General features: G+C 42.2%; 1 protein-coding gene across 3 annotated transcripts in view; it reads left to right on the top strand.

The window, feature by feature from the left end:
• The window catches only part of FNBP1L (formin binding protein 1-like), a 98687-nt gene that overhangs the window by 44100 nt on the left and 29978 nt on the right, over positions 1-24609 (top strand). For all 3 annotated transcript variants that reach the window (XM_015413361.1, XM_015413362.1, XM_015413360.1), the window contains exons 3-8: positions 11129-11182; positions 13804-13951; positions 14277-14339; positions 15286-15390; positions 16084-16212; positions 21016-21162. In XM_015413361.1, the coding sequence (XP_015268847.1) occupies positions 11129-11182; positions 13804-13951; positions 14277-14339; positions 15286-15390; positions 16084-16212; positions 21016-21162 (646 nt within the window). The remainder of the gene's footprint in view (positions 1-11128; positions 11183-13803; positions 13952-14276; positions 14340-15285; positions 15391-16083; positions 16213-21015; positions 21163-24609) is intronic.

Below are 24609 nucleotides of genomic sequence, written 5' to 3'. Positions count from 1 at the left end.
TAACAACTGCAAAGGCTACATAGGTAAATCATGTGACTCTGGACAAAAAGCCGCATGGAACATTGGTTCCAGTAAGGAGGGGAGGAGGGCAAGAATGCCGCTCCCCTTCCTGTTGCACCAGAGGTAAAGCTAGTAGGATGCAATACATTGTGGTAAAGATGTCTTTGTATTGGGATCATAATGGTTAGTAGCTTTAAAGGTCCTTTAAAGGGGTGAGATAAATGCCCAGTTCCCATTTTTGTTGACTGCTGTATCTTGCCCTCCAGTGATCATTATCTCACTTAACAATGCAATTTTCATTTAAAGGTTGGTCAAGTGAGGTTTGGCAGAGTAAATATTTACTTCTGAATTTTCTGTCCTCTTGCAAGGTGTTACTTGTTGGTGCTCAAGCCTGACCTTAAAATTACATCTGAGTCTTGCTGTATACTGTAAACAAATAACATCCTCTTTTTTTTGAAACAGAGACTTTAGTGCATGTTTTGGGTGGCAGTAGATAATTGTAGTGTTGGAGAAAACTATTATTATAACTCTTTAAGTCAAATTTGTGATCTTCATAAAGTGGAAACCTCTGGGTGTGAAAGGTGAAAGCTGCTTGAAATGCTACATATTCTAAGTACTGTCTGGGAAAGAGTCTGTAGTGTTTAAATCAGGAGGGCTTTTGTGAATGGAGTTCTGTACACTCTTAGAGCTTTGCTTCAGGCCTTAAATTTTATGTTTTTCTTTATATTAAAATGTACAAATTAGAGTCTTTTAATCTCAACTTGGTTAATGTGACAAAAATAGACAATATGAAATCGAAAGTACAAATTTATCAATATGTAGACATATTCTTAGTTGCTTCTGAAAAGGTTCTCTGAGATGCCCAGTTTAGGTTCTATTTGATATCCAGGTGGAATCAGATCAACAGTAAACATTTGTTTCCTGATTCTTTAGGATTTTAAAGCTATATCTTATAGGGTTGTGGATTCCACTCTCTTTGAAAAATTACTTACTGTTCCTCTAACATCTTCAGAAATCTCCATTGACAATGAGATATACTTTTTAAGACGAATGGGAGTTGAACTCAAAGTATCTCCTTCCTCTTTTTCAACATCTGGGACATCCCCACATCGATGTTTTTGCAACTCGATTGAACAAGAAGTGTCCCAGGTTTTGCTCCAGAGCGGGGTTGGACCCTCTGTCAATGGGGGACGGTCTGTTGATGTCGTGGGCTCACGACTTTCTATACCTATTTCCTCCGATTCCGCTGCTCCACAGGGTGCTTGTGAAAATACAACAGGACAAGCCCCATTGTCTCCTGGTAGCCCCCTGGTGGCCTCGGCAGGTGTGGTTTCCGACACTGCTGCGGTTAGCCAAGGGATCCTTCGTACACTTCCCGCAGGAGTTGGATCTCCTCCAAGCTCAGGAAGGCCAGGTCCTTCACTACGATCCTCTGAGTCTCAAGTTGACTCTATGGGAAATACGCTTTCAGTGATGGATGACCGTATCAATGAGGTCCTGTTGAATTGTCGTAAACTGTCTACTAGGACGTCTTACGCAAAGAAGTGGGATTTATTCCTACAGTACTTGAGTTCTTCCAATTTACCTCCTCCGCCAGTGGATTTGAGGTCTATTTTTGCGTTTATTTTGTCCAGAATGGACTTGGGACTCAGTTTTTCTTCAGTTAAGGTGTATTTAGCTGCGGTGTCAGCTTTTCATCCATCTATTGATGGGTTTTCAGTTTTCTCGCATCCTCAGACGAAACAGTTTTGTAAAGGTCTTATTCGCCTGTACCCTCCCCGTCGTTCTCCGACTCCGGCCTGGGATTTGGCTTTAGTTTTGCGGTTTTTGATGGGAAAACCCTTCGAACCACTGGCCACTTGCTCTCTAAAGTTGTTATCGCTCAAGACTGCGTTTCTGGTGGCCATTACTTCTGCTCGTCGAGTCAGTGAGTTGTCCGCTTTAAGGTGTGATCCACCATACTTGATTTTTTCCCCTCATGGGGTGTCGTTGTCTTTGGACATCTCCTTCTTACCGAAAGTCGTTTCGGAGTTTCATCTACGTTCAGATATAGTTTTGCCGTCATTTTTCCCGTCTCCTGCCAATGAAGAGGAGCGGAAATTGCACTCTCTGGATGTTAAGAGGGCGTTGCTGTTCTATTTGGGCAGGACCAAGTCTTTTCGTCAGTCTCCAGCCTTGTTTGTTGCTCACAGTATGCCCTCCCTAGGGAAGAAGATCTCTTCCCAGACGCTGTCCAGGTGGATTGTGGAAGTAATCAAGCTATGTTACGCTTTGGCTAAGAGACCTCTTCCAGGTCAACTTCGCGCCCACTCTACAAGGGCGGTGGCGGCTTCCACAGCTTTCCTGAGAGGGATGCCATTGGAGGACATCTGCAACGCTGCGACTTGGGCTACTCCGCTCACCTTCGTGAAGCATTATGCCCTTGATGTCCGGTCTACTCGTCGTGTGGCGTTGGGTCGGTCTATCTTGCAGACGGCGCAGGTGTAGGGCCTCGGCCCCTCCTCCAGGTAAGAGTTATTGCTTGCTATTCTCCCAAGGGTGTGATGCACAGAGACCACGAAGAAGATAGACAGGTTGCTTACCTGTAACTGGTGATCTTCGAGTGGTCATCTGTGCATTCACACCACCCGCCCTCCTTCCCCTCTGCTCACCTTCTCGGTACCGGTAGCTAGCAAAAGGGATTTTCGCGCCTCTCCCAGGTCACGCGCCGGCTCCACTGCGCATGACCAAGGAGGGGCACGCAGATCCCGCCAGTTCCTTCTGACCGCCGCCCAACAGCCTCCAAAGAAACAAGATGAAGGGCCGAGAGCAGAGGGGAAGGAGGGCCAAGGGTGTGAATGCACAGATGACCACTCGAAGATCACCAGTTACAGGTAAGCAACCTGTCTTTCCTCTAACATCTTCAGAAATCTCCATTGACAATGAGATATACTTTTTAAGCCAGGGGTGTCGAACTGATTTGTTATGAGGGCCGGATCTGACACAAATGAGACCTTGTTGGGCCGGGCCATGTGTGTCATAAAATGTAATGCCAGGTAGCAGAGTTATAAACGTTATAAAGGAAAGAAACACAAAGGGTTTTTTTTTACTTAAAATACAAACATGCTTAAAACATCAGCACTCTTGCAATATTTTCTTTATTTAACAGCGTATGATAACTGACACCCCTTGCTCTGAATTATTGCATCGAATGGCTGTGCTGTTGCAATCTTGAGTATGCTGTTCAGGTGTGTATCTGTAAGCTGCAAACCTACGATGATGCAGCAGCAGCAGAACCAGAAGAAGAAGCAGAAGACAGCCTGATCTGGCCCTTGGGCTGCATGTTTGACACCCCTGTTTTAAGCTACTGATATCCTGCTTCTTCAGCTTGGAGGAGGGTGCCTGCTTTACTAAACTGATGGAATCTGTTTAGGGCTGCCAAGTCCCCCCGGGGGGTGGAAATCCCCCCGCCCCAGAGGCCCGTTCCCAGACGCCGGGGAATTGGGCAGGGAAAACTCTATGGTTTTCCCTTGTATGGTCATGGCCCTGCCCCCAGCGTGCCCGGCGTCATGACGTCACTTCCCTGTGACGTGCATGCGGCGCCGGTAGCCACCTCAAAGTCCCCCGCCGGCAAGGTAAGTCGGACTTGGCAACCCTAAATCTGTTTCCTCTGCTAAATAACTTGAAGTATTTGCAGGGTGGCAGTAGCAGTCTAGAAATCCTGTGTGTGCTGCTGCTTAGCTTTCAGGTACCCCTCCCATCAGGAAATCAGAGATTACTCCAGAGTCCTCTACTGTAGCCTCTTATTTCTTCAAGAGAGTTGCGTCTGTTGTGTTGAAAGTAGTATGTACTCTTTTTTTTTTTTTTAGCCAAAGTGGTTCTATCTGAGCAAAGGCACAAGGACTGGTGCTGACTTGCCAATTTAATTGCATATATATTTGGTTGTTGTGTGTTGTTCATCCAGTCATGTTGGAGTTTAAAAATTAAAGTGGTGGTTTCTTCTGCAAGAAAGTAATTTTGTAGCATTCTAGGAAAATTAGAATCTGAAGTGATAAATCTTATTGATTTGAAATGAAAGGGTTTTTAAAGCCAATTAATATTATTCTCTGGTGCTTTGTAGCCTGAGTTGCTAGCAGGATGAAAGTGATGCAGATTACTGTTTCCTGCAGTTTTCATTTTGCAGATATACTATGCTCATGCAGCATTGTGAGAAGCCAGAACTCTAAATCTTGTAACAAAATGTCTTACAAACCCCCCCCCCCCAGTCTGAATTTGCTGATATGTGGGGAACTGAGGACATAATAAAATTTACCCCACTGTTTCTTGTTGTCTATACATACGTATGTTAGACATGTGTTTGCATGAATAGGCTTACTTCCAATTCTGCTGTTTATTTCACACCAAAATAGCAAGTATAGGAAAGAAACCTTTCTTCTGCCATCTCTTGCTTTGTATCCTAAAAGAAACTGCTGATTAAGGTATTTTTAATACCCAGCAAGTTTTAACACCAGTGTTGAAATCTGGACTCACACTGTAAATATTCCAGATGCCCACACATTTGTGCAATATGTAAACTCAAGAGAGAGAATTGAGGAGAGTGTGTGCAAAAGCAGAGTAGAAAGCAGCAGCCTATAGTTTCCTATCACAGTTTGATTCCAGACCAAAGATTTGATCTCTTGGTGGAAGAGCATCCCAAACTTTTAGTCCAGTGACCCCCAACATGGTCTATTTTCTGATGCCCACTCCCATCTACCCAAATCAGATAGCTAATTCTGGCTTTCCTCCATCTTTTTGGAGTAGTAGATGCTTTGGAAGACTGCAGGAGGTGTCACTTTTCTTTCTGCAGGGAGCACCCATAAACAGCTGTTTTCACCACAGGCGCCTCATAGTATTTAGTGATTTAGCCCAGAGACCATGGTAGACTTTGGGGGTGGTGTCCACTCAGTGTCCTCAAAATTCCAAAAGTGCCCACAGGCTCAGCAAATCAGTCAACAGTCCAAAGGGAATGTCAGAGCTACCCCAGGGAGGAGGGTTTGGGGCCACTGAGAGAGGTGATCATTCTGGATCTTTTCCCTTTCGTTCCAACAAACAAGTCCAACTAAGGGTCCAGTGAAGTGGGGAGGAAACGAGTACAGGCAGGTAGCATCTGTCAGGAATGGGAAGATTCTGTAGGAGTAGCACATGGGAGTGATAACCAGCAGAAACCCACCCTTGGGGTAGCTACTGATCCCCATTATAGAAGAAGAAGAATGGCATGCAAAAGATTTGATTTTCCCAGACTTGGGAATGGGGAGGAGAGTCCAGATGAGCTTAGATGGAAGCTACCTGATTTCATGGAGGTGTGGTGAAGAGTGTTCACATGACATTGGAAAACTTGCAACTAAAGAAAGGAGAGCAAGTCTTGGGGTAGGGAGAAGGCATGCTAAAGGTGGTCCTAGTTATATAACCCAGAGTTTGAGCACTGGAAGTAATCTGAGGCAGAAAAGTTCAGATGTTAGAGACAGCAGTCACTGAAATCTTCTTTGGTATGGAGGAATGTACCAAGGACAAGGGAACATGCTGCCAAGATCCCCTTGGTTGAGCTGAAATCCTTTGAATAGTAGCTTAAGCGCATTTGGCACTTGCATGAATCAGTATCTCTGAGTTATGTTGTGCCTCTTAGTACCTGTCTAAACGTTTAATTTTGGCTAGACACATCTTCTGCTGCCACTTCTCTTGCTGTGCTGCCTCTCTTAGTCTTTAAATGACTGAAATGATGTTTTCTGGGCCCTGTGTAATTGGTGGGTACTAGCTGTCACAAAACCAAGAGGGAGGGAGTAAAGAAAAAGACCAACAAAATGGAGAGTTAAAGGAAATGACAGCATAGTATATGTCAGAACCCTGTGGACCTTTGGCTCCAATGTGCTTTCTATTTACAAGCAGCCACTACAGGATAGTATTATCTAGCTATCTTATCTTCCAATGTTTGCTGAGTGTTTAAATTTAAAAGACCACAAATCCCATCTCAGAACCATAAATCCACTTACACCCAAATGCAGATTGGGTCAACTTGTTAGTACTTTTTATCTCGTCTTCGTTGTGGTCTTTCTAGAATTTTATTGGAATGTGTGTAAAGACTTTCCATCTTATATTCAGTCTTTTTTAGGAACTTAGCCAGATATTGCCATATTACAAAGATGTGGGAAGCTAGGGAAGCCATCCACATGCTAATCTGCAATTATGATCCATCCACATGCTAATCTGCAATTATGATCCTGCCTTACTGCCCATCCCAGATGTCAGAATGCGTGTGCTTTTGAGCTTTCCTGTTAAGTAGCTTTCCTTTCTTATCTGTACTACAGCAGAAAATCTCTTCAAAAGGCTCTTGTACAGTTGCTTGGTTACAGCGCTGTATCTGAATAACGATGAGATAGATTTTAAAACATTTTGACTTGATTAAGAGTGTGAATGGATGTGTAGATTAAAGATAGGTAATGTACAGGAAGGTGTAGGTATGAGGCTGAAGCAGCAAGATGTTTTTGCTTTTTTATTTTTGATTATTGGTATATTGTACTGTAATGTATTTGGCATCCTTTCTTTCTGATACTTTTTAGAAGTGGAGCTTTATATATGATCTATCTTGGCTGAAAAGTATTTGTAGGAGAGGCATGATAAGAAAGATTATTTCCTCTCATATATCACATATATCTGTGCCCCTCTCCCGGTATACAAATAATAACATACATGAATGGTAAACACTAGTTCACAAATCAAACAAAATAGAAATAGGCTGGAACTAGGGTCATTAATGAATCATCTATATACCTAATAGCCAACTTACCCCCTCTGTGTGGATATCTAAATCCGCACATTGGGGGCACTTGGGGGGCAGAGAGATTTTCTTGCACACTTGGAGCAGTTCCCAGGTAAGTGCATTGCCTGTGCATGCGCAGACAGTGCCTTTTTAATGTGGGAGGAATTTAAGCCCTGCAAATTTTTAAAAATTTTTTCCTGCAAACCCAGGGTGTTCCACAAGTTTGCAGAAAAATCTGTTAAACATCAGTGTGGCCCCAATCCGCAGATTTAGATATCCACAGATGGGGATCAGACTTTGCTGTTAGATATATAGTATGCAGCTAGAGATCATGAAATCCTGCCCAGCACCACCCTTAGTGAAGATGCTTGTTTGGCATACTGAAACTAGTGCTAACCAGAAATCTATATATCTAATAGTGAAGTGGCCCCGTCTGTGCGGATATCTAAATCTGCACTTCAGGGGCACCTGGGGGGGAGGGAGAGGTTTGTGCACACGTGGGGCAGTCCCCACGTGTGCACAAAAATCCTAAATGTTGAAAAAAAAATGGGGGGATGTTTAAATCCCCCCGAAACTCACAGAGCGTCCCCTGCGCCTTTCCTGCCAGCGGCCCCGCACACGGACACCTTCGTCTCTGACGCTGCTCCTTCTCCCCACCAGCTTTGATTTAAAAGCAGCTATTTCCGTGTGAGCTCCACATAAGAAATCGGGCAGAGCGTAATTGTCAGCACTTAGGGAGGTGGGGGGGAAGAGAGAGAACAAGGGAAGAGAGAGAGGGGGGGGGGGGGAGACAGCCCGGCGAGGCCCGGCGGATGGTAGGCGTGCGGGCCATGCTTTGAAGGGGGAAAGAGATAGAGATAGAGATAGAGAGACGGGGGGAGAGAGAGAGACTGGGGGGGGCGAGCCGGGGGGTTGAGGAGGGTGGTGGAGGAGACGGGGGAACCAACGGGATGGGGGGGAAGCTTACCTGCTTCTTCCTCCTCCCCTGCTCTGTGTAGAGCTCCCCCGCTCCTCCCCCCCGCGATTTTCGTGGGTCCCCTTTCTTGTATTACTTATTGTTTGGAAAAGCCATTTAATTTTTTCATATTATATAGTATGGTGTTCCTGGAAACTAACACACTAGAACTAAAATAGCCTCAAAAATAAACAAAGATGCCCTTACTGTTCAGATCTACTGATTACAGTTCCCTCATGGAAACCTTAGATGATTTATCAACTGATTAAGCTGATTAGCTTGCAGTTCTAATTAGAACTCTTATGTTTAAGGAAGCTAGAATCTAGCTTTCTGCTTCTAAAAATAACAAATTTGTTTTTGCAAGTCAAATCAGCTGCCAATTGTACAGTCCTTCCTATTTGGGTACCGTAGCTTCCCTTTTCTGTATTGCTGGAACATCTGAGTCTGGCCTCCATAAAGTTTAAGAAGGGGAGGGCATTCCATTTCATGCAACCACTCATATCACTTTGTTGTTCAGTCGCACAGCCAAGTCTGACTCTTTGCGACCGTGGCAATTTAAGCCTTTGGGGCATGGAAAAGACAGCAATGAGAATATTTTGGTTTTTGACCAGTAAGAGACCGTTATGTAGACTTATTTCCACATTTGTCTTTATCCTTATCAATATTTTGTTAGGCATGTTAGGTTAGTTTGACCCTGTTTAATTTTATTTCTTACAAGTAAATAGTCTGTCTTCCTCATTTGTAGAAGATAGGACACTTTGTTTGCCTAGCCTTTTCTTCAAACTAAAACAAAGGAACAAACAACAAACAATAGGAGGTTAACTACCAGTGGAGAGTACCTGCCTCACCGCTCTTGTTGAATGTTCAGACTAGCCTGCTCTTACAAAGGCTTATTGTTCCACAATCCCTGAATTTGTTTGTGTTTATCAAATAGACGAAAATTCCAATTTAAAATTAATCCCTCTCCCCCAAATGCAACCATTAAATTACATATCCACTTGTGTTTTTCCAGTGCACTATGTTTGGCATTTTTTTTTTTTCCTGATATCCACCCCCCCACCCCACCCCCTGTTATGTTTGCAAGTCATATTGAGATATACCCTGGGGTGCATTTATGTTAGAATGCCTTAATAATATTGGGTAGCAGGGGGACAAGCTAGGTAACTGTGTTTCTGAATAGGCCCCCTGCTGCTGGATCTGAGAAAGAAGAGCAGTTTCACAAAGCACCTTAAAAGAACAGAAATCTCTGGGGAAATGGTGATGCCACATTTTCATCCAGAAATGAAATCTGCAAAATTCTACTTCAGAATTAGCTTCAACTTTACTTTCTTTGTTTGGATTTTGCTTTCCATGGTGCGTCATTCTGTTGTTATCAGCTGGAAAAACCTTTGCTTGCTTACCTTAGCCCTTCTTTACAAAATCTATTTCTGTTATCCTTGTTGTTCTAGATATTTTGTATCTATTCAGCAGAATGCAGTTCATGAATTGTAGGTTTTAATGCAACATCTTGGCAAAAATATGTTTTCTTATACTTACCGTGCTTAACTGAATTCCCTGTGAGATACACTTATTTGCATAGAATATATTCCTTTCCTTTTAGGCAGACAGGAAGTAAATCTTCCACGTCACTGTCAATGTTCCTTCTAAGCTGTGGAGTCTTGTGAGCAAGAATTCTACTTTGTGAGCGACTGGCATTAAAGTTGTGAGCGAGGGATTTGGCTGCTGCATAAATTAGTTTGCTCTGGAGCCCTCCTTCCTGAGCTAAGACAAAAATGTGTGAGCCAGAGACTAAGAAACTGTGAGCTAGCTCACACTAACTCAGCTTAGAGGGAACCCTGGTCACTGCTCATGTCACACACTTTTTTTTTTTTTAGTGGGTCCTAAATAAAGCTGTTATCATTGAGTTTTAACATACCAGTTGTTCAGAGGACATCCACATGTTTTTCTCAAGGCAATGGGTTGAAGACCAAAACAGACTAAAAAGTGATCAGCTTTTCCCCATGGTCTCTTGGATGGGATTTACTAAACATATAAAAGCTGTTTGGTCTAAATCAAGCCTCTTTCCGTGGTCAATTGAAGGTAGAATAGCTCCACTTTCTAGTAAAAAGTTTGGTTAGGCCACTGAGTGAGTGCACCTCAAAGTCTAGGATTGAAGCTACATTATGTTTTCTTTGTGAGGAAAGCTTTGTATTGTCATCACCCTGTTCTAGATCTGAGAAGCTGGTAAAATATTTTATTTTTGGACTGCACCCATTTTAAGGCCTCACAGATGAACACTGTGGTGTTAACTGAAATACAATACAAATTTTATAATGCCCAAGAAGTGTAACAAGAGTGTGCATTTGACTTTAAGATCCAAATCAACATTAGGACTAGTAGCCAACAGAGAAGATTCTACTGAAGTTTGTAGTTCCATTTCCTTAATTTATCTCTTGGGAAACAACGTAAGTTTTCTGTTGAATTACATGAAATGTATACATTATTCCTTTGTGGGAATATTTGTGGTCAGTGAAGGAACTTGAGGCCACTGGAATCCTTGGAATTGTTGCTGAACTCTTAAAAGCATTAAGCCAGTCACTCCATTGCTGCTATTCTTCAGCATCATTTGGAGAATACGCTGTTCTTTCTGCCTGAAACAAAGTATCTTTTTTACTCCTTCCAAAACAGACAGCTAAAGAGGTTGCTGTAATTATTAATTGTAGTGCAATTTGTTCATGTTGCAGATAGGAAAAACACGGGGTTTTTTTGCTTCTGCCTTTGTTTTTAGCTATTGTTATCTTGAGGAGCAAGAGATTAACACAATTGGTTGGCTTTGTTCCAACTGTCTCAGAAGTCTAACACATTTCCCCTCCTTCTGCCCACTGCATTTGAAAGTCTGAGGATTCAGGCACAATGTTTACATTTATTAATATGAACGGCATTGTTCAGCTAATTTAGCAGGGGAACTCTTTGGTAGATATTAAGGCACTTAGTGCACCCTGACACTTTATAGAGATGCTTAATTTTCTGTAGAACAACTCCTTAAATTGTACACAGGAAAAAGAACTGCAGGTTTTCCCAAGCAACAGTGAATAAAAGGATTGTTGCTTTTTTGGTATTGGAAAGTTTTGGCACAGACTTCTAGGCATATTTGCTTCTGATAAATTTATTGCTGTTAAGAAAACCAGCACTGTAGTCTTGTGATGAATCAAGGCATATTCCTATTGACATAAACAATCAACATGGTCATTCTTTGAGTAATTGCTAAAGTATGTAAATCCACTGCACAAAGATATGAGCATTCTGGGCAAATGCCAGCCTCCCTGTTCTCCAGGGATGAATTCTGATCCTTCAACAAATATTTTGAAACCTCGTTAAAAGGTGCTTTTATAACTGATGTAATTTTTTTCTTCCCTTAACAGAAATCTGGTGAAGAAGTACTGTCTTAAACGTTCATCCAAAGATGAAGAGCCCAGGTAAAATGAATGTTAATTGTTTTTGTAAAAAGTGCTGGACAAAACCAGACAATTGTTCTAGTCAATTTATCCTGTGCAGGTACTTTGGAAGAGGCCCCAACACTAAACACAGGTTTACATATGTATGCCTCATTGATCTGAGAGATTTAAATGTGTGGTGAATTCTATTAGAATCCGGGCTTCAAGTTAACAAAAACAAATAAAGCATGTTTTTTATAAAACTTTAAACATCAGAGAGCTTTGTGGCTCTTTAAGGGTTGTTGGAAATAGTTTCATGAGCAGGTCGTGGCTTGCAAGATGGGGCCTCCTTGCTTCCTCCCTTTTGTTGCACCTATTGATCCCCCTACGATTCTGTTGCTGGGGATTTGCAGTGAGAGGGGGGAGTCTGCCAGCAGAACAGCTGGTGGTACTCCAGCAGAAGAGCTCTTCTGGATCCATCCCTAACAGAGTTGTTCTGACACGCGTCTAAGGGTAACAATGCATTCTGTGAAATGGGTTCTGGCCAATGAAAGCATATGCCACCATAAAGATATTAGGGCTGTTGTTGTTGTTGTTCAGTCGCACAGTCGAGTCCGACTCTTCGCGACCCCATGGACCAGCTCCCGCCAGGCCTTCCTGTCTTCCGCCGTCCTCTGAAGTTGGCTCAATTTCATGTTCTTTGCATCTTTGACACTGTCAAAGTGTTCTGTATTTTTCTCATAGCTGAATCTTTCCTGCCATCTCCTTCCCCCAGCAGTCCCCCAAGATGTCCAAAAAGTTGATGATGTGAGTCACAGGAGGCTCATGTACGAAATACCATGAGGGGCTACAATGAAGAGGGGGAACCCTGCATCAGCTGAGCCTCTTGAAAACTCCAGCAATGGAAGAATAAGGCGCTAGCCACTTTTCCCTCTTGGTTGCAGCCCTCCATGCATAACAGCATTTTGACCATGAGGTCCTACAACTCTCAGCCTCAGCTTTTCGGAGAAGAGGTCCTACAACTCTCAGCCTCAGCTTTTTGGAGAAGTTGGGAGAGGCAGAATGTATCGTCTTTGTTCAGTTCATAGCGTACAGCCCTTAGTCCTGAAGGTACCTTAGGTCTCTTACAGTGTAGTCCTAAGCAGAGTTATACCCTTCTAAGTACATTAAAGTCAGTGAGCTTATATTGGTTTCGCACAGCCACTCTTTTGCAGCCAAAAAACCCAGCAAACATGGCTCTCCTATAGAATATGCAGGTTTGAGATTGAAAGATGCTTTCTGCAAAAGATTGAAAAGAGATTAAATCTTTAAAAAATATGCTGCTTTCTTCTGAAAATCTAGACAGACCATTGTGCTCATGTAATTTGGGTTATTCCTTTGTCCTCAAGTGGGAAAACACTTTGCAATGGAAAACACTACATGGTACAGAAGAGTTCCTGTACCTATTCCTCTCTGAGGCAGTAAAGTGCTTTAGAGGAACTACAGGTTGCCATAGATAGTAGGCTTGCTGTGTGGTATGGCTCTCCCCTTCTTCTTAAGTGTTTAAGGACTAACTTTCTCTCTGTCCTGTATTTCATTTAATCAGTAGCATTTCAGCATACTATGAGGGGGAACATAGACCCTTTTCCCACTGAAAACATCCTTATATCAGTACACTGACTTGGGTTGCATGGCTGCTTTAAGACAGATTTAGAGAACCGAAGGTTATTCCATTGTTGGCAATGTGAGCACAGCATAAGGAGTATATGTTTTTTCCCTTGATGTCCAGGCTGGGGATGATTTAAGTCATGCCTTTACTGTTCTTTTAAAAAAGGAAGCCCATATTAAAAAGAAGATAAGTCATAGGCTTACCAGGGACCCTGTGGATCATCTAGCCCAACACTGAAACACTGAATGAAATTCAGTTTCTTTATATGTTCACTTTCATTTCTCATGGCAGATAACTGTGAGTGCCTCCATGTTACTCTAACATCCTCCAAGCATTATGGATAATAGGACTTGCCAGATCTGTCAATGGAATTCAAGACAACAACTTTAGAGAGGGCACACGTTTCCACACAGGTTTATGAGAGAGGTCTATTTTTAATACAGTGACTCTGTTTGTTTGTTTCTCCCCTTTCACATATACTCTCTACCCTTATTTTTTTTTCCTTCCTCCCCCTCCTACTCCCCCCTTTTTAGTGCCAGCAATAAATAGTGTGGCACCTTTCCCTCCATCCCAAGAGGTGAGCAGGCAAACAGGCAGCTGTCTCCAGAGCTGGTAGCAAACTTGTTCAGTAGATCATCCATCGGGATGCATGTGAGTGGTATGATTGGCATGTTCAACCCTCAAGACCAAGCAAATCATCTCTGCAACAAGTTCAGCTTCCCAAACCTAGGAATTTAAGTCAATTTCTAAGCTCAGTCCATTTTGCATCTTAGGATGTACCACTATACTGCAGGGCCTTTCAGGTAGTATTCTTTATTCTTTTCTACCTCTTGAAATCTGTTTCTATGTAAACTATGTGTGAAGAGAAGTGTGCATTGGGCGCCTTCATTGTTTATCTATTTGAGCAGTTGAACTAACGTTTGCTTAAGACATCTATACCATGCTGATCTGTTTCCTTAATCCCTTTATGAAACAAAAGCTGTGCCTTTTTTCCTTTTCCTCTGTGTTTTATCAGGTTTACCTCATGTGTAGCCTTTTATAATATCCTTAATGAATTAAATGACTACGCAGGACAGCGAGAAGTAGTAGCAGAAGAACTGGGATATAGGGTATATGGAGAACTGCTGAGATATTCCCAGGAACTCAAGACTGAAAGGAAAATGGTAATTTTTTCCCGTTAGTACTGTTATGTTGCTAAACTGTTCATGCCAGTAGAATGTACGTAATAATTTGTTTCTTTGTTATAGCGGGCAACAAATTTTAGACTGATCTCTTCTGCTGGATGAACTTGTTTTAGTGTAATGGTACATTTTCTCTAAGCATTAATAAGGTTGGATTAAAAAAAATAATTTGTGTACACTCCTAATATTACTTTCTGTTCATTTTCACCACTCAGTCTTAGAATAAGTGCTGCAGTTTGAGGAAGTATATGCATGTATCGGTACCTTCTCAAAATTATTTTAATAATTCATGTTCAAAATCTTGCAGCACCTTCAAGAAGGTCGAAAAGCTCAACAGTATCTCGATATGTGTTGGAAGCAGATGGATAATGTGAGTGTTCCTTTCTGCCTTTCTTTCCTATCAACTTTAGGATTATACATCTTGGTAGGCAATTGTTGCCAAAGAAAGGAATTGTGTGTTAACCTTGCTATCACTGAGCCATCACACTGGTTTCATTGTTAAATAGACAAGATAAATTACTATGTTTACGTAGGTCATTATGGTGCTAATTTCTAAATAAGCAGGCCATTATCTACAGGAATACTGACTTGAAGGATTTACTAACTAGAATTCAGCTGTATTAGAATTTATTGGACATATCTCACAGCCCCATGGCTCTGTTGTGGTTGCCCAGAGCAACATCTTAATAGAATGGAAGAACTGAGTATGTGGTGCAGTCCAGATCTTTTAAAACTTGTGAGAGTTTTGCCAGTGACTTCTGAATTGCTCAAAGAAATGAAAATTGAAGTATTTATCTTTAGCCCCATATAAAAATTGTAATTAATAATCTGTTTTAATGAGATAAAGCCTACTTAATTTATTTTAAATGTTATCAAATCTACCCTTCAGTTATATTTTTGAAATTTAGCCTCAAATTGTACTAAATTAATGAGTCAACATGCAATGCAATTTGAGCCATAGTTGTGCCATAGTTGATCCAATATCTCTAAATGTGTTTGAAGATTGTGCCACCAAAGCCACTGAAAACCCTAAAGGCATGGGCTGCTACTTAACCTCTGGGAAGCATCATAGGCATCCTGAAAATACTGTCCTAAGGGCTTGGTGGAATGGTGAGGAAAGAGAAGTCAAAGTCACACAAGGCAGGTGCCAAGTACTTAAAGGGTTTTGCAGCTTTCTGGCCAAGCATCCATTAGTAGGTACTCCAGGCACTCTGGGGTAGCATGAAATGCTACACTCTGAGCTGTAAATATGTATTTTAAAAGTAAAATTGTACTGTATTGATCTGTAACTCTAATAAAGCTTCATTACTTTGTAGAGCAAAAAGAAATTTGAGAGGGAGTGCAAAGAAGCAGAGAAGGCTCAGCAGTGCTACGAGAGACTGGACAATGATACCAATGCGACTAAAGCGGATGTTGAGAAAGTAAGCGATATCATTTCTGAATACCATCATTCTGGTGGAATGATGTTATATTTTAAAAAGGCACACTGAATCAGTATTTTGACCAACTTGAATTTACTGTTTACTAAATATCATTGCCAGAGTAACTATGGGTGAAAGGAAATTTTAGTAAAATACTTTTAATGACAGAGTATACATAACAGTATTTTTTCTTATATACTTTTCAGGAGTACATGCCATGCCTGTTCATTTTGTTGGTGAGCATGGCACAAGACACATCAGTGGAGCTGTGCTCCCTTAATCAGGCAGTGTCTCTTACTGGCACATCTGCTTTTATGCTAGATAACTGAATAGTAGTTTCAAACAATGCTTTTTAGGCCTAAATTAAGAAAGGTAAAAGAGCCACAAATAGTTATGAGATCTGTTTCCTTAGAATGTGTGTTAGAATGCCCAGCTAAAAAGCTAGAAGCTTTACTTTTTCCTCTAAATAGTTATAAGATAATGTTGTGGAGGATGTAAAAAATGTTTATGAATGTTCATAAATGGTAAAATATTCCATGACCCTGCGAAATCTAAGGAAAGGATACCTTTAAAATACTAAAACATTGTAAATGCTAACAAAAACAACATTTTTGCTTGTGGTGAGCATGTTACTAAGTAATATCATATTAAAAATACTGATAAAACTTTTATTATCTGTGTGTCTCTTGTCAGGCCAAGCAGCAGTTAAACCTGCGTACACACATGGCTGATGAAAACAAAAATGAATATGCTGCCCAGCTGCAAAATTACAATGGTGAACAGCACAAGCATTTCTATATTGTCATTCCTCAGATTTACAAGGTAAACCTTGTATTTTCTCTCTAAATAAAAAAGGAGTTTGGAGACAGCTTCAAGGTGTACCTCAGGTTTTTAAACCCGGAAATGAGATGGTCTGTCTTCAGTTGGACAAATAAGTACACCATGACAACTATTCCCTTTGGTTCAGCAGATTTATTTTTCTAACAAGAATTCTGAAAGCTGTGCACCTTGCTTCAATCTCATGGAAAAACTCTGACCAAAGGGATTTCTGTACATGGAATGGAACTTCATCACCTCCTGCTGCAGCCCAAAGTATGCCCCCCATGCTATTCCTGTGGGACAGAGGCATTGGTACTAGATTGCTAGCAACCTGGGTGTTTCTCTGACACAAAGTATTGTCCAAATACCATAATAGCAGAGTACTAAAGAAAGGCCTGAGTTTCTTGATAGTTTAGTGCCAATAATGCCACCAAGATTGTTTTCTGTTGATCATCATCTTTGTCAAGAGAGCGGTGTAAACAAAACACATCCTTGTCATGTTCTCTAATACTTGCAGGGACATATTTTCAAAAATGAAAAATCCATTGTTTGAATTTCTTGATACTTCAGAAATCTGAATAAATTTTTCAATAAAATATTTTTCCAGGATAACTTCAGAAGCAGCAGCTGTAACTGTGCTTTCCATACTACTAGAAAAATGAATCCCCATTGATAATGGGTATTTAGAGCAATATAAAACATTTACAACCACAATTTTTCTTGTAGTAAAAATAGAAATTAATACAGGTTTTGTGGAACATTTGTATTGAATATCTGAAGAACAAGTCTGCCCCGCATGATTTATTGTTAAAACCATACAGCTTCCATTTTCACCGTTTTCTTGAAATGTTTGAGGAAACAAATGGTGTTACCATTTTGTTCCTGTTAAGGAAGTCATTCTTACCCTTTTCTAATGACAGTTCTTACATTGCACTTAGGAAAGCAGAAATGGGCTTTCAGAATTGTGTTGTTCGGGTGTGTGTGTGCTGGCTCTTGAATACAAGACTACAGGTTACAGTCCAGTTCCTTTAAATGCATGAAGACTGTGTACTTGCCAAATGGATCTTTCATATTCTTCCTTTCTCCTTTGAGCAGAAGCACTTCAGTTGTTTAAAAACAACTTGGAGGGCAGCACAGTGATTAATGTAAAACAGAAACTACTGGATGTTAAGACAGTAGTTTCCTCACTCTGTCTCGAGATTCTCATTCTCCTTGAGACGGAGGCTGGTGCAGGCATCAAATATAACCTGGATGAAGGGACTAGGAGTCTGGGATTGACCTGTAGAACGGCGTTCATATGTCTCCTGTGGCTGAGTTTGGAGTTGTGTAGCTGCTAACAGCTTTGCTGAATGCATCCAGGTTTCGTTTGTGGAGGTTTGGTTTTCAAATGCAAGTTCCTATCTCCTCTATTGCCCCAGTGTGATTAAATCTCACTGTCTGATTCATGGGGAGTTTTTAATTGGTTTTTTACAATACTACAAACTACAACTGAAAATAAGGGAAGGGAAACTACCCCTAAGGAGAAAGAAAAGAAACCCACTAATGACTAAAACCCCAAGAGTAGGAGATCAATACATCAGCTTATTTCAATATTATTCTAAAATGCTAGTAATACATTGAACCTTGTCAGTTAAGCTAAGTTATTTACCTTTTAACCATCTATTTATCTGTTAAATGAAACCCTCAGAACATCCCAGAGTTATTTCTAAATTTTCAGGTACAATTCAGAGTCCTTCAATAGGAGATCAATACATCAGCTTATTTCAATATTATTCTAAAATGCTAGTAATACATTGAACCTTGTCAGTTAAGCTAAGTTATTTACCTTTTAACCATCTATTTATCTGTTAAATGAAACCATCAGAGCATCCCAAAGTTACGTCTAAATTTTCAGGTACAATTCAGAGTCCTTCAGCCTTTATTTTCTCTTATCTTTTCTTATCCTCAATTTATATGGACTTTTGGGGGCTGCCTCCCCCTTTTCAGAGAGAGAGTCCTCGTCAGAAGACACCGAGCCTAACTCGCCATCTGATTTGCTTTCTTCTTCTTCTTTCTTGTCCTCCGCTGGTCCCCCCAGCTGTGTTCTCAGGAACTCAGCAGTTGCTTCAGATTCTCTCCTTTGTTTTCCGGGACCCCTTGGAACCGAAGGACCAAATTTGCTTTCTCCATTTGCAGCTGCAAAAGTTGTGACTCTTCCGTAGCTTGTTTCATTTCCAGCTTTTGCACCTACCGTATTTTTCGGACTATAAGACGCACTTTTGCTTCAAAAAAAAGTGGGGGAAGAAGTGTGTGCGTCTTATGGACCGAATACAAACTGATCTATGCAGCAACCAAATCACCTGCCCTCCCAGCAGGCTCCCTCCCTGGCCCTTTCAAAGAGTATTGCAAGCGTCCCCCCTCCCCTCCCCTCCCCTCCCCTCCAAGAAAGTCTCGCCTTACCGTTTGATTGTTTGCACCAATCTTTTTTTCTTCTTCTCAGCAGTAAAGGAGCTTTTTACTCAACTTTTCCCTTCCTCTCCTTTTCTCTGTCTTTCTCTTGGTATTCAAAGTCAGGGCCAGGAGTGTTCAGGAACTGGAATGACAGCCCCAGGGTTCAGAATATTTTTTTCCCTGTTTTCCTCCTCTAAAAACTAGGTGCGTCTTATGGTCAGGTGCGTCTTATAGTCCGAAAAATACGGTATTTCTTGACTTTTGTAGTATTGGCATCCATTTCCTTCATCTTCTCTGCCATTTGCTCCATTGCATTTAAAGGTTTAGTCAATTGTAGCTGCTGTGAAGCCAAACTCTGACCAATTGTTGACAATTGTTGCTTGATATTAGTCATCTCCTCCAGCAGAGGGCGCAAGGAATCTGCCAAAAGTTTAGAAAGCTCAGTGGTCTCTTCCGTTCAAGGACTGCCCACTAATTTCACTTTCAACAGTTTGTCTTTATCTGGTTTCTTCCCCGCCATCTTTTTGGATTATTTACTTTTCTTAAAGTTGCTAAAGTCTCTGATATTCGCCCATACATCTGCGCTCTGGTAAGTCTCTTAAAACAGATTTAGCCGCTTATTTTTCTGCTTCCCCCTCTTTATTTCCATGTTTTCGTTTATATGTTTGGGAGGGGCCCCTCCCCCGCTCACTTTCCGTCGCTCTTAAGGGGGGCAGCTTTCTTTTTATTTCTTCATACTCGCTTCAACCTGACTCACAGTTCGTTGTTGGCCAACTGGCCTCGCTCGGCATCGTTTTTTTCGCCCGATCTCCAACGCTTGTCCCAGTCAGCAGCACTCGTACCATTCGGTCACTCAGCGGCAGGACCTTCGGGGCGGAGGAGCGCCTCAATTCTCCGGCATCGCGCCATCGAAGAGGTAGCCCCTCAAAAGCCCCCTGGCTAGGAGCCTTTTACCAAGGCTCCGGGGGGGTCGCGACCCGTCGCACCCCCTCCTACACGCTGGTGTGCAGTTTGCATCCCCGGGACATCCGGGAGATGCGTCTACCTGCGTGTCGCCATAAACCGGAAGCCCTCTGATTCATTTTTATGGGTAATTTTATAAAATTAGGAGTCTACCTTGATAGGGGCAGGATGACAGGGTTGGTTACTTTTGAAATTTTCTTTGGGCTGTTTTGATGCCATGGGTATAAACCGGAAGCCCTCTGATTCATTTTTATGGGTAATTTTATAAAATTAGGAGTCTACCTTGATAGGGGCAGGATGACAGGGTTGGTTACTTTTGAAATTTTCTTTGGGCTGTTTTGATGCCATGGGGAAACTATGGTTTGGAAAAGCCATCCATTAGCAATAGTTGTCTTGGATCTTGTTTAACAAAAATTTATTAATTTTAAAAAGGGATTGCTTTGGCTGAGTTTTTGTAAGGGCCTATTTCTTTTCCTTTCCTTTTGGACGGGCCATGACTCAGTGGTAGAGCATCTGCCAGGTTCAATCCCCAGCATTTCCAGTTAAGGATCAGGTAGTAGTTGATGTGGAAGACCTCTACCTGAGACCCTGGAGAGCTGCTGCCAGTCTAAATCAACAATACTGACCATGATGGACCAGTGGTCTGATCCAGAATAAGGCAACTTAATGTATTCAACATTTTCTTTCAGAAATTAGAGGCCATGGCATATGATTGCTCTGTTAAGTAGAAAATCAGTGTGGTTGAACTCACTCAAAGAGTTCTAATGAAAACACAGCTCACAGAATATGTTTAAGGGCAATCCTGTGTTCATTTTAACCTAGGATGGCAACATGTAACATTATACCTTCAGAGAGGGGAGGGGCACAAGACAATCACATTCCTATGTCTGCTCTTGACTCTTAAACTTCAGTTAATTTTACCTCTGCCAAGCCTAGCTTGTCATGGTGAAAAAGTTAGCTGTTAAGTTGTCATACCACTTTATTTACTTCATTTCTAGACCATTTTTCTTACTGAGATTCAAGGTGGATTACAACTAAAAACAATGCAGTAAGAACGGTATAATAGATGCAGCCCATAAAATTAGGAAACATTGCACTAAACACACAGTATAATACAGACAGTAAAACAGGAATTACAGGAATGTAGAACCATGCAGTGAAACACTGGCATGCATTCAACAATGTAATAAAGCTGGATTAAAAAAATTAGAGAACAATGTAATAGACACAGTGCTTATACAGTTTATCCATGGCACTTTTCCAGATGTTTTATTAATAATATTGCACAGGGTCAAGAACCGAAACTGAAATAAAAAGTAGGGATGGAGATGTGGCCCAATGTATATAGACTGTCTACCAATAAAGAATATCAAACTGTAAAGGATGCTCAGGTGTTCTTCCTTGTTGTTGTAGCATCTTCAAGAAATGGATGAACGACGAACCATCAAACTCAGTGAATGTTATAAAGGGTTTGCTGATTCTGAGCGCAAAGTTATTCCGATCATCTCAAAATGTTTAGATGGAATGATTTCTGCAGCAAAATCAGTTGATGAGCGCAGGGTAAGTTGCACTGGTGCTGTATGGTTGTCACATCAGTATTAAGCACATGGCATGAGAAGCAAATCCATTTAGCTTATGTTAACTAATAAGGATCACATATGGCCATGTTAGGAACTAACACAAACATCAGACTTGCATAATTTGTGATCCATCAAGCTGAAGGAGACCTGCCAGCCTTGTGTTGTGGCCCCCTTCCCTTCTTGTTGTGGGTTGGGCCTAACCAGGCTGTACTGACAGGAGGTTGATGTAGTCCTTCTTGGGTCTCTGTATGGTTGGGTGAATTTAGCTTGGGAAATCATAAATTTTGCACTGGATATAGGCAAATGTGGAAAGATAAAGTATTTTCGTGGTTATTGCAGAGATTATTCTTTTACCATTTTCTCTCTTTAGGCTAGTTCATAGTGTACATAATGCTTGCATAATAGACTCAGATTACAAGGTTTGCCCAGAAGAAATGTCTTCTATAGGTGCCAGTTCGTTACATGATGCTGTTCTTATAGACCATCCTCTTAAACTAGTCAGCATTTTATTGAGGGATTTGTGTTGTAGTGGTTAAGAGCAGCGGACTCTAATCTGGAGAACCAGGTTTGATTCCCCACTCCTCCATATGAAGCCTGCTGGGTGACCTTCGGCCAGTCGCAGTTCTTTCAGAGCTCTCTCAGCCCCACTTACCTCACAGGGTGTCTGTTGTGGGGAGAAGAAGGGAAGGTGATTGTAAGCCGCTCCAAGACTCCTTCGGGTAGTGAAAAGTGGGGTATAAAAACCAACTCTTCTTCTTACTGATTGGGTCTATGAACCATTTCAGAGTTTTACATTTAGACACTTTATTCATTTTTATGTTGAATTGGATCTAAAGCATTGTTAGTGGAGCAACACTGGCAGAGTAGAATGTTGCTGCCTCCTTCCTCTTGTTGCATCCTACTGACCCTCCCTTGAATTCTGGTTCCGTTGTGAAGGCATCCTGAGGAACAGTGTGGGAGCTAAGTGGGGATCTGCAGTGGGAAGGGGAAATTGGTGAAAATTGTCCTCCTTCCTCTGTTAATAGAAGTGCCATTCTGCTGCCATAACAGCATCTTTGGATCCAACCTATTGTTTTCCCTTTTTCGTTAATATATGTAAACAAAATACAAATGGTTACAAAATACACATTACAGTCCGTGAGTTTGTAGTCTGAAACCATGCAAAGTGATTCATTAAATAATTGTACATATTCCTGCATGTTACTAATTAGTGTTGATATGACTGTCAAGAGTTTCTTCAAGGTAGAGTAGGCTGTTGAAGAGAAATATAAAGGGGTTGACGAGATGATATACCCAAACCCACTGGCAGAGAAGGTTGTTGTCCAAGCTGAGATGTTTACAGTGCAATCCTAAGCAGAGATCTTCTTTGTGGTCTGTGTGCATCACATCTCTGAGATATAGTGCGCATGTGCCGACCCCAATCGGTATTGTAGAAAGCAAAAGGGATTTTCTCCAGTGGTTCAGTACGTGGGACAGTCCTCACGCTTGGGATAAGCTCCACCCTCCTTCGCAGGGTCAGCTCTGGGCTTTGATCCAGGCAGGGAGGGGCTTATCCCCTGTAGGCTTCCCAGTTCTAGCTGACCCTGTGTTGGTGCAGGACGTGCCTGGACAGTGCTGCATAGCACAGTTTGGACTGAAGAGAAGAAAAGAAGAAGGAAGACGGCAACCACGTTCTTGGAGAGAGGGAGAGAGAGGCGCGTAACCTCTTAAGAGACCTTAGCTGGGCTGGGAAATTCCTAGCCACAGCGGCTCTTTAGCACCTCATTAGGACTCCCGCTGGCCTTACCTGCCTGGGGGCAGAGAGCCTGCTCCTAATCGGTCGAGGGAGTGCGGTAGAGTCTGAATCGTCACAGCAGGACGGGGCCAGAGGCTCTGTGACCCCCCCCCACGAGAGCGGACGACAAAGGAGGTGTCGAAAGATTATATGCTCGCCTGAATCGCGGTAAGGCCTGGCATCTCTCTGTTAGCCTCCTTACTCCCGAGTAACCTTTCTTTGGGACAGGAGAACAGATGAATGACCCTTGCCAGGGGTCGTATACAGGGGATACAGGGGACAGGGGATGTTATGCGGGGGGGGGGGACTTCTCCCCGATACCCATAGAGATAGCCCGGCGGCCAGGATGAGGAGGTGGGGATAAATTATCCTAGGAGTAGAACTCCTCCCCCCTCCTGGAGTTAGTTTGGGGTGAGAAGGTTTCTGGCGGGAAACCGCTAATGCTGGCTATTTCGGTTTCGTTTCTCTGTACCAGCCGGGGAGGGGGGGAATAGCTTATAAGCATAAATTTCCCCCGGAATTGACCCAGAATTAAACAGGTCCTGTTTTTTTCCTTTACTGGGAGGCTTATTTGTAGCAAGTAAAGGAGAGAGGGGCCTGGAAAACTGGGCCTGGGTTTTTTTGTTCAATCCTCCCCACAGGTTGAGGAAAATGATTGACAGGGCCAATCCGGGCAGGTCTCAAGATAGAGACAGTCCCCTGGGAGAATTGAATATCCCCAGATCATTGGTCTCTTTGTCATCTCAGGACTGGGCCTGGAAGCCAAGGAGACAGATAGGTCAGAGATCCTGCAATGGTTTAAAGGAGAAATGCGAAGGGAGTGTAAAGAAATGATTCAGAAAACATTATTAGGCACAACTTTCCAGCAGGAAAGAGGCAGAGCTTCTAAAAGAGCCAGATCCAGCCAGAAAGAAGATTCTTCCAGCCCATCCAGATCTCCTCCTAGACCTAAACAGAAGAAACTCAGGTCTCCGATTAGGGAGCGTAGCCCTCTTTTAGATACCAGAGATGATGAGTCAGAGTCCTCCATTTCCTCCCTAGAGAGAGAGGAAGGAGAATTATCTGCGGAAGAGGAGGTTGAGGTTCCAGCAACTCAATCTAGACTCTTCCCTCAAGAGCTTTACTCTCGCCTCCTGCCTAAAGTCCTAAGAACTTTAGATCTCTCTGCGAAACCAAAGGAGGAGGCTGAACAGGAATCAGAATTTCAGACAGGTACAGGCAAATTGATGCCTAAGTTTTCTGTTTCTCAACCAGGTTTACCACTCCCAGCCTCATTCTACAATATCATGAAAGCTGAGTGAGACCAACCGGCCAAACCCAAGGCTAACCATCATCTTTTCTCTAAGCTTTACTCCTTTAATGCCTGAAGCTAATAAAAAACTCAAAATTCCAGTAGTAGATTACCCTGTCACTAGTCTGTACTCCAATTCAGTGCTTCCTATGGATGCAGATGGCATGCCCAAGGAACACACGGATAGGAGGATTGAACAGGCCCTTCGTAGAAACAGGCCTTGTCTTCCTCTATTAAGGCTTCTACAGCAGGATCATTGTTTGCAAGAGCCGCTTACGATTGGGCGCAAAACCTAGCCTCGGCAGATAGTGATGCACCCAAGGAATTTAAAGATGAGGTTAAAAAGATTGCTCTGGCTGTGG

This window comes from Gekko japonicus, unplaced genomic scaffold, assembly GCF_001447785.1.
Source record: "Gekko japonicus isolate JY-2015 unplaced genomic scaffold, Gekko_japonicus_V1.1 scaffold70, whole genome shotgun sequence".
Classification (NCBI taxonomy): domain Eukaryota; kingdom Metazoa; phylum Chordata; class Lepidosauria; order Squamata; family Gekkonidae; genus Gekko; species Gekko japonicus.
The sequence above is the reverse complement of the archived record's forward strand: the minus strand, read 5'-3'. Positions and strand labels throughout refer to the sequence as shown.